Source organism: Hevea brasiliensis, chromosome 11, assembly GCF_030052815.1.
Source record: "Hevea brasiliensis isolate MT/VB/25A 57/8 chromosome 11, ASM3005281v1, whole genome shotgun sequence".
NCBI classification, from domain to species: Eukaryota; Viridiplantae; Streptophyta; class Magnoliopsida; order Malpighiales; family Euphorbiaceae; genus Hevea; species Hevea brasiliensis.
The window spans coordinates 19,285,090-19,296,331 of record NC_079503.1 but is presented as its reverse complement, the minus strand read 5'-3'; the positions used below and the strand labels follow the sequence as shown (position 1 = coordinate 19,296,331).

Here is an 11,242-nt window from a genome sequence, read left to right as displayed (position 1 = left end):
TTTATACGCAAATTTTTTTTATATATTTTTATGTTAAGTTATTATATAATTTTTAAATTAAATTATTATATCCATCCTTCAGGATCACGTCATTGTTCTAATGGCACTTTTTTCTTTTCAATTTTTCAATTTTATAATTTTATTTTTCTCCTTATGAGTTTGTGTTTAAAGCATTGGTGTTCAATGTGTTCTCGATTTTCATTTTCAAGTTGTTGCTCCTATCATGGTTGTTTGCATCATTTGATTTAATGGCCTGACTCTATTTATTTCTTTATGTTTATTCTTGAAAGGAACTTTTGGCTGCTCTTTGATGCTTCATTTCTTTCAACCTATTAATTGAATTTTTATACTTTATACTTGAAAATGAATGAGAGAGAGAGAGAGAGAGATGAAATTAACTCTTTATTGAATGTTTATCTGTGTCTATACATACTTCCATTATTTTGGTGACTAAGTTGTTATTGTGGTGTGTTATCTGATGCAAATAGGACTTATTGTCTAATAATTTGTGCAGCATCAGAAGTTGCAAATGGTAACAAATATGCCTCATTTGAATATAAATATAGGATGGATAACTATGGGACTATGTAGCATGGAAACGGAAACGCGGACAAGGGGAAACGCGGAAACGGACACGGGGAAACGGCATTTTAAAAAACATAGGAAACGGAAACGTGAGGGAAACGTGTAAATATAAAAAATATAGGGGTATATTTATAAATAAATAAATAAATAAATAATATATATATCATGAAAGATGTTTAATAATAAATAAAGTTCAAATCAACATTTAAATTCAACTATAAAAATACATATTTAGAAGTTTCATACTTATAAGAAATAAATATTAACTACAACACATTTAAATGTTAAAAAAGAAAAGATAATGAAATTTATGACATTTCCTCAACTTCATTGTCTTTCTCATTCTCCTTCTCCATGCTTGTAGTTGCATTTTCATAAAAAAAAACCAGACTCTAACTCTGGTTCATCCAATGAAAGGTTGGCAAATTCAAGAACTCCCACATCTTCCATACTTCCAAATTGATCACCACCAACATCCCACAATTTTGTCTTCTCATTATAATATTGGGAGGAGTTTCTCGACAGAAGACGAAGATTATTATGGATAAAAACCAAATCCTCTGCACGTTTTGGAGTTAATTTATTCCTTCTGCATGAATGAATGAAGGAATAAATACTCCAATTTCTTTCACAACAAGAGGAGGAAGTAGGTTGTCCAAGCACTTTAAAAGCCAACCTTTGAAGTAAAGGTGTATTAGAACCAAAACATGCCCACCATTTCCTAGGATCTATAACATACATACTTCCAATAGAATCAGGATCAGCAAAAGGTCCACTTTTCAAAGAAAAATTTGCAAATTCATCATTTGCTCTAATTCGCTCATCTTCATTAGAAAAAAATCCTCCTAAAGCATTTAATTCTCTCAGTTGATACTTCTCCATCCATTTGCGGAGGTACTCTACCTTCTCCCTCTTGAAGCCATTTTTCACTATAAAATCTTCAAAAATAAGAAAATAAATTTAGAAAATAAAAAAAAAATTAGAACAAGAAGATGAGTATGTAAGTTAGAAATTTACCTTGGATTTAATGAATGGGCTAAACAATGAAGGAGAGTGTTGCTCTTTGCCAAACGATCAACAAGAATTCGATGAACCACATAATAAAAAGGAGAAAACCCATCTGCTTACTTTCCTTCATGATAAAAAATAACTTACTTCATCTTTTCAATCATAGAATCCCACAACTCATAAACCAAATGAAGGCATGGTTTGTCTGTGTCACAAACTCTGATCATGTTATAAATGGGCCCAGTAAAAGCAATGATGTAATCAACCTTTTCCCACCAATCCTCATCTACCACTTTATCACGAACAAATCTAGCTTTGCCTTGGTCATCTTCTCGGTATTGTGCCCATTGATAACTCATAACCATTGCTTCTAAAGCACGCCTAATAAGTTTAAATCTTTTAAGCATCACAACAATAAAAGCAAAACGAGTGTCAGCAATTGAAAGCAATTTCAAAGGGCTAAACCGATTATAAATTGCAAGCCTCATGGAATGATTCATTATAAAATTCTTGATTTGCAAAGCATCCCCATGGATTTCAATGATCCAGTGACACACATCATAAGTTTCTTGATTAGTTTCCAAATTTTTTGCTGCACATATATTCTTCAAAGCAAGATTAAGAGTGTGCACAACACAAGGAGTCCAATAAATATGTGGAAACATTCCCTCAATGATTTCTCCAGCACCTTTACAATTTGAAGCATTATTAGTAATGACTTGTACCACTTTTTGATGACCCACCTCATCAATTACTTCTTTTAGCAAATTAGCAATAAATTGCTTATCTTTCGCTTCACCAGAACAATCTATAGATTTGATAAACATGGGGCTAGACTCAGAAACAACCATAAAATTAATCAAAGGCCTCCTCTGAGGATCACTCCATCCATCACTCACAATATTAACACCCTTTTCTAACCAAGTGCTTTTAATTGGTTCAAGCAACCTCTCTACATTTGCTTTTTCTTACTGAAGTAATGTGTTTCTCAATTTGTTATAACCAGGCGGCACATAACCACCCAAAACATGATTAGCAGCAAAAGAATAAGAACTCACATAATAAGGATTTCTAGCAAAATTAAAAGGTAGACCCCCAGTGTAGAACATTCTAGCAATCTCTGCATCTAATTGAGCTCTAGTTTGCAAGTCAAAAGCTCTACCAAGAGGAGAATCATTAACTCTTCTTTTCTTCAAAGCTGCTGAAATACTTGGTTCAGTTATATTCAATGAAGGAACAGAAGTTATACTAATAGGCAAAGAAACTCGCCTAGATTGTGAATAGGTAATTTTGTTTGTTGCCTCATCCTCCTATTTCCTCATTCCAGAAATATTATCATTCATCACTTTTTTACACACACCAATCCCTTTTCCAGTGATTTTCAATAAATGAGCCCTCACTCTAGTATAAGTCCCTTGCTTTTCTTGTCCACAAAAATTGCATATCCATTTACAATTACCCCCTCCTTCTCCAGTTTTCTCTAGTTTAGTTACATATCTCCACAGAGGATTAAATTCTTCCTCCCTAGTTTTTGAAGAAGTGGCACTAGTGCTATTTGCTTGGGTAGAATTTGAGTTCGAAGAATCCATTCAAATATTGTCCTATCAAAATGACAAAAAGAAAATGCAATTTTATACAATTTACAAATTATTTAAAAAAATTATATACTAAGGATTAAAGCACAATGTAAATTATATATTAAATGATTAAAGAATTAAATAATAGAATTGAATAAATTGACTATATTATGAAAAATTTTAATATATAATATAACGATACATTAAAACAAATTATATTAAACACATTATATATAAACTATTACAAAAATATAAAATATATTAATATAAAATACAAATTTTGAATGTTGGAATTTTTTTTATTTATCATTAATTAGAATTTAAACTTGAAATTTTATAATTTTAAAAATAACTTTAAAAATATATTTACATTTTTCCTTAATTTCCTTCAAAATGTTGATTGTAAAAATATGGCAAATCTTGAAAATTTTTAGTGAATTTGGGAAAAATTTTTTTTATCTTTTTAAAAAAAAAAATATTTATGATAACTCCTCAAATTTAGTTTGAGAAAAATCTAATTATGGAATATACATCTAGAGAAAAAAAATTGATATTAAATATGATAAATTTATGATTAATTAATGGAATAAAATTGTAATTAATTAATAAAAATTGCTTGATAAAATTATTTTACAAAAAAATTAGAAAAGGAAAATAATAAATTAATAATAAAGAAAATAATAAATTAAATAATAATAAATTAATAAAACCACCCCAATATAAACCTAATTACCCTCAGTCACAATCGGGAAGAAAAAAAAAAAGGGAAACGCCCCTTACCTTTCGACGTTCTCCCTTTCGCTGCTGCTGCTGCTTCTTCTTCTTCTTCTTCTTCTTCTTCTTCTTCTTCTTCTTCTTCTTCTTCTGTTGATAAGAGAGAAAAGAGTTAATATAGCAGATCAGAGAGAAAAGAAGAGAAAGGTGGTATTGCGATTCTTACCCGCGTTGCGATCTGGGCGTTGCCGACTGCCGTTGAAGCCTTGAAGGTACTCCTTTTCTTTTTCTTTTTCTTCTTCTTCCTTTTCTGTTGGTGAATGTTGTGAACTGTGAAGTAATCGATTTTAACCTACCCATTTTTTTTTTTTTTTTTTTTAATTTTCTTTAAAGAACGGAAACGCGTTTCCGATTTTCAATATTTTCGAAAATGGCCCGGAAACGTTTCCCAGCCATGTCAGTTCATTTCCTCATCGGAAACGTTTCCGACACTGGGAAACATGACTCAGTGCCGTTTCTGTGCTTCATAGCTGTGGGACTGCTTCCTCATTAGACCATAAAAGTCACCGAATACCTGTTTTACAGTATTTCTTTTCCTTTGTTGTCATCATAAGTTGATACTAGCAAACTAATTCTTTATCTTTGCGAAGTTTCAATATTTATTAGGAAACTGCTTTTTTTCTACTATTTGTTGGTTGTTTTATCTATTATTTTTGCTAATGATGATGCTGGCTTTTTTTTTATTGAGCCATTAGTTGTGGAAATGCAAGTCTCAGATGAATTAAACTTCCCATATGCACTCCTATTTTCTAAATTATCTTTTGGTTCATTGCACATAAGGATGAAGATGATGCTAAACCCAATTTGTTGCAGAGAACAACAAATGGAAATGGTTCTCATTGAAATTCTCTTTTTGACTTATAGTTAATTTGGCAGAATTTTTGTTGTTACGTCTTGTTAATTTTGTGACTGCCAGGTCTTCCTGATTCAGTATTGGATTGGACACGAGAATTTGATTCAAAAGTGTAAAGTCAGAATGCCAACAATCAAGCATTTTCTAGAAAGCATTGGTGTCTCCTACAATGCCAAAATGGTGATATATTTTCTATAATTTGTTGCATTTGTTATCATTTCACTACATGGATGACATCATGACATTCTAGGGGCTTATTAATTAACAAGATGAAGGGGGAAATCAATAATTGGTTATGTTATAGAGGCACATAATGATATATGTTACAAAAAATGGATTATTCTTTTTTAATTTCCAAATTATGATATAGCTTGGTTATAGTATGAGATTGATTTAATTTTATTGGCCTTCCTATTGGAGATTATTGAATGTAAACTTTTATTCTCCCATTATAATTCTAATTTTTATTTTTTATTTTTAATTGCACAGGTGAAATTGATGATGGTGGATGAAGCCAAATAATGAACTTTTCTTTGGACCAAATTGAGTGAACGTCAAATTAGATTTTATGCTATTTGATTTTATAATTCAATGTAAAACAAGAATTGTGATTAATATAATATTGCATTACGTGGTCTACATGTTTTTTTTTTTTTTATTTTTTTTTATTTTTATAGAATGTTGTGTCTTTTCATAAAATTGACTTAGTGAATTCTATAGTTCAATTTGTTTTTTTTTAAACATAATAATTAGTAATATACTAATATCATAAAAAGTTATCAATTTTAATTTTTAAAAATTAAAAATTAATATAAAAAGGAAATTATAAATATTAGTAATCACAAATGCCATTACAAACAATTTGATTAGAAGTTTAAAGGCAAATATAAATATTGCTAAAAAATTAAGTTGACAATTAACGACATTTGAGATTGTCACACTACTTTATTCTAATCATTTGGAGTTACAGTTTTGAAATTGCCGCTATGAATTATCATTGAATTGTTTACCTTTGTTGGCAATTATTTATACCATTTACAACAATTGAAATAAATGTTACCAAAACTTACAGTGACACTGGCTCTAACAACATTTGAACAATTACTGGTATAAATATTAGAGGCAATTAAACATGTTAGCAATAGCTAAAAAATTTCCAATAAAATCTATTTACGTTGTTGCATAACTTGAAACTAAATTCAAAGTAATGGTTAATAAGAAGAAAATTTATCTTATATTTAATTGTAAAATATAAACTTATAATTAAAGGAGTTTAATTATGGTGAAATTTATATTAGATATAAATTATAATGTAAGAAAAATTAATATGGCTTAAATGGCTTATGAAGCCATAAGAGAAATGTGGCTTAGTGGTGATGTGGCATAAGATGTCAAGTGGGACCATAAGATGGTGAAAACTCATGAATGTGATTGGATGAGAGGATAACACATGTAAAGGTTGTCTCCTTAGTGGAGAACATCCATTCTCCACTAACTCAAATTTAGGGATTGGAAATCTCAAAATTTAAGAGATTCTCATCAAGTTTAAGGATATGGAAATCCCTAAACTATAAGATGGTGGTAATATGACATAAGTTGCCAAGTAGCACCATAAGATGGTGAAGACTCATCAATTTGATTGGACGAGAGAATGACACATGTAAAGGTTGTCTCTTTAGTGGAGAACAACAATTACTAACTCAAATTTAGGGATTGTAAATCTCTAAATTTGAGAGATTCCCACAAAGTTTAGGGATATGGAAATTCTAAACCGTAAAAGGCTAACCCACATATAAAGGAAGAGTGAGATTTCATTATTCTTCTTCTTCTTCTTCTTCCTTTTTCTCTCAAGAAAGGCCTACGCTTATTCTTCTTTCCATCTTTCTTCCAATTGATTCAAGTGACATTAAAATTGTTTACTTTTGAATCAAAGTTAGAGAAATAGTCTCTAATTACCCAAAAGGAAAAACCCAAGAAAACCCTTGCCTTTCCTTTGTGTTTGCTTGGCTGAAGCAAGGAGAGTGCATCAAGGAAGGATTCAGTTCAAGGGTTGAGTTGAGATAATAAAGGTTCATGTGGACAGACTAGAGGACCTACATTTGGAGGTCTAGCTTCTCAGAGGGTGGAATTTGATTTTCACCCCATTGGGTAAGAAATCCATAAATCTATGTTTAGGTATTTAAAGATTTTTCTTATCATAAGTTTCCTAACGATCAAATAGGCTAAATGGCCAATTGGTATTACAAGAGTTGTAATGTCATGTTGGGTATGTTAATTATTAATGTAGAATTGAAAAATGGTTGCATGAGATGCATCACACATAAGGTTAATTAATTTGAAAAATTGCCTAATTGTCCAACCCCAACGCTTCCGCTCCTTCAAGGAGCTCTTATAATGGGCTAGGCACATTGGACATATAAAATAAAAGGGAAGGGGGAAACTTTTGGCGATATAATTATCTTGTTGCGAATTGTTTGTGATATAGAAACATTTAAGTGAATTATGCATCCATATGCTTGAATTGTATTTCAATAATATGTTTTCATTCCCAATATAATTTTTTATTCACCAAGTTTATATACTCATTCCTTTCTTCTGTCTATCTCTTTTAGGGACATAAGTACGGGTAGTAGTCAACAAATTTCAGATAAATAAGCTCCAAGGTTTGATGTAGTTAAGTTTGTGTATTTTGTATCATTTTGTAGAACTATTTTGGGACATGTGTAATTTTGTTCATTTTTTAATGGAAATAAATTACAGAGCTTATGTTACTTTACAAAATAGTGGAGATTACATATATTCCATTTTCAAATAAAAGAATGTGAATATTTATGATGAAAGGCTGTGCCAGGCCCTATGAAATGAAAGTGGAATCTGTGTGTAATTTGGGAAATATAAATAAAATGATGCTTATAAATAGTTTATCAAAGGGTTTTCCCTAAATATTTATAAAGATATGTTATAAAAGGATAAAGGAAAGCTTAAGGTTAGGCTTGTTACAAGCTTTTATGGCTTTATGACTCATAGTGCTCTAGTGTCAGTAACAGTCTAAACCTAGAAATAAGGAGAAACACCCTAGAACCTAATGGAAGTTTACAACATAATCACTTTGAATTCCTGTATCTCATATTGAGGAATAAAAAGAATGAGGAGCTATAACTCACAGAATTATTTTATGCAAGATGGCTAACATGGACAAGGTGTAATAAATTTATTAGGTAACTCCAAATCAAATGAAAGGAAGTACTACAACTCAACAAGCAATGATGCATAACAAGGTTTTATATTGTAGTTGCGATTTGACCATTTTAAGGGTGTCATAGTCAAAATGTAACTATTGCAACTAATGCTATCACGTTTAAAAAGAAAAAGAAAATCTAAATTCATATTTAATAAATTTAATTCAAATGTAAATTATATGGATACTCCTAACATCTAAGATAATTATTTATTTAGAAACAATAATTCTTAGCCATAATATACATTTTGCATAAAAAAAATTTAGAATCATAAAACTTTCTATAATATATTTTTTTAATAGCTATTTTTTTAATGGAAAAGCAATTCGCTAACAAAAAAAAAAAAACTAAGAATTGACATCGGCAAAAGTTGCATCTTCCATAGATTGAGGAATTGCAGCACTAAAACTGTGAAACTCAGAAATAGAATGAGCAAAAGAAGCCAGCATGTGGGCAATGTTATTGCAAGCTCGTTGAACATAACTATTAGTGCCATAATTTAATTTTTGTTAGTTTTAGGCTAAATATAGTTTAATTATTTTTTTCTTAATTGATTCTATTTTGTAAATTAGATAGCCTAAATTAATTGGAAATGCAATAGTACAGATAACTATGTTAGTTATTTAGGGGTGGGAAGTTAAAAGGAGCAGAGCAAAAGAAGGAGATATGAAGTAATTACTATGAACGTGCAAGTGTGAGAATGTGAGGATCTAGATTGTTCTTTAGGAGCTTATAAAAGGAAAATGAGCTGCAAAGGAAAGCTCTACAATTCTATGAATTAAACGATCAAGCAACACATGAACTCAACTCAAACACAATTTCCCTTTTAATTTCCAATCTTTGTTTATTTCAGTTTCAATCATTTTCCTTTTGATTCACAGCATAGCAATTTCAACTTCAAGTCATGTATTCCTATTTCTAGCACTTATTACAAAAAAAAAAAAAAAAATCCATTTGCATTCCACTACATATAAGCATTATGAATTTGTTGTAATTGTTTTTCAATTTCATTAAGCTCATAATGGTAAAATTGCATCCAGTGTAGCCAATGCTCCTTAATTAGTTTTTTACAAGTCATTGTTTAGTGCACCTTCGGTTGATACACTAGTGTCAGGCATACCTACAATTTCTAACTTGTTTGTAATACCCCTATTGGTATAGCCTGGTATATTTCACTGTTCCGGTGACCGGTGTCGGTCCGAATAATTAATGGGATTAGGGCCACACTTAAGACAACTTGAGAAGCCATAAACACAAATAATTAGTAATGTTTAATTAGTTAACTATAAATAGGAAAAACAGAACATAAGAGGTTAAACGAGCTGAGAGTCACAGCGATGAGTGACCTCCTCGGGAACGACTGCGAAGTCGTTTTAAACTCAAATTTTGAGCCGTAAAAAGTGACGCCGCAGTCCTTAGGACCCTTATGAACACAGTGGAAAAGAGAAAATTACGAAAAAGAACTATTAAGCCAGTCAAATAATTAGGTCAGGGAGTCGGAAGAAATATGGAATTATTTACAAACCGGGATGAACCGGCGAGGGGCAATTTGGTCAATTGACCCCGAGAGCTGACTCCTGACCTAACTGTCAAATAAAATCGGAGAAAAGAAAATTTTGGAATCGACAATTAAATTAAAGAACTAATAGAAAAATAGAAAAAAAAAGAGAGGAAAATGAAAAAGTGAAAAGGTGATGACATCATGCATGATGCCATAAGTGTTAATTAATAAATTAATTAATTTGATTTTTTTGTGGTCTTCCATAAGATAAAGATAAAAGAAAAGAAAAGAAAAAAAAAATAAAACACAAGTCTTCTTCAAAAAAACGTCACTCTCTCTCTCCCACACCAAAACCACCATGAAAGCTCATTTTTGAGCTTGAAGAACCCAAAATCCAACCATAGAAAATTGTCCTACCATAACTAGACTTTGTTTGGGCAACTAGGAAAGAAGATTCAAGGAAAAGAAAGAAGAAAAATTTGAAGAAAAGGGAGAAGAAATTCTGCACACAAGGTTAGTAAACTAAACTTGAATTGTTAGTTGATTTAATTATGTTTATAGCTTAATTAACCTACAAATATACATAAATTGAAAAGAAAACATTTGTGAAGGACCAAACTGAAAATTTGGCCAACTAGGGTTACTATGCATATGTTTGAGTTTTGATTGAATTCAATATGCTAGGCAAGTTTGTTTGAATGAAGTAGTAAGATTGAGATGTGTAGAATTAGTAAAATGTAACAAATTAAGTGAGTTAGGGTTTTGGACCTAGGGTTTTGAGGCAAATTTTGGAGAAATGCATAAATGATGACTTTGACCTATTGTGAGCTGAAAAATGGTCAATAATGATCAAAGGAGATGTGTGGGAATTGTTGGAATGGAAGTCCAATTCGTAGGGCAAATGGTCATGCTGCTGGCAGCATGACCAAGCCAACTTTGAAGGACCAAAACGGAAATTTTACAAGTCCAATTGATATGCCACCAATTGGGGATGAAAATAGACGTAAAATAGCACAATTTTCATTAAGGAACCATGGCCAAAAACTGACTAAAACTTAGTGAACCAATTGACCAAAGTGAAATGAGAGCAGGCTGCCACTGCACCAAACTGACCAAATAAATAGTAACTGTTCATTTAGTCATAATTCGAGGTAAACAGGTCAAATTGACCTGACATTTTACCAGCAATTAGATAAGATATAGATCTAAAACTTTCATGAAGAACACCAACCCAAATTATGCCATTAACCCATTCAAATTATTGAGCAAAGTTGAGTTAATGTACCTGCAAAACTGCAGGATTGCCATTTGAGCAGTAATGTTTGAATGGCTATAACTCTCTCTAGAAAACTCTGATTTAGGTGATTCTTAAACTGATGGAAACCTAAGACATAGTAGAACATTTCATATGAAGAAAGTTAGACCAAATTATGAACTTAACTTGATCAAATTACTGAACAAAGTTGGATCAAAAACCTGCCAGAACCATAGTTGCAGTATGAGCGATTGCGTAAGCTTGATATCGTATTTTGGCTATAACTTGAGCTACAAAACTTCGATTGGGGTGATCCAAAAATGAGAATACACTTAAGACAATAAGGAACATTTTCTATGAAGGAAGTTTTGCCAAATTCCAACAGTAGATTGACCAATGGAACAGTGCAACTTCGGAGCACCAAAACCGAAAATTAGCAATTTTGCCAAA

General features: G+C 31.1%; 1 protein-coding gene across 1 annotated transcript; it reads right to left on the bottom strand.

Annotated features, from left to right (window-relative positions):
• Window positions 1-957: 957 nt before the first annotated feature.
• Window positions 958-3,182, bottom strand: LOC110646134 (uncharacterized). The gene is made up of 5 exons (XM_058129299.1): window positions 2,994-3,182; window positions 2,597-2,903; window positions 1,741-2,509; window positions 1,262-1,495; window positions 958-1,174 (listed from the first exon to the last, which is right to left on the bottom strand). The coding sequence occupies exons 1-5, from the start codon at window positions 3,180-3,182 to the stop codon at window positions 958-960; spliced, it is 1,716 nt and encodes a 571-aa protein (XP_057985282.1).
• Between the last annotated feature and the right edge of the window lie 8,060 nt (window positions 3,183-11,242).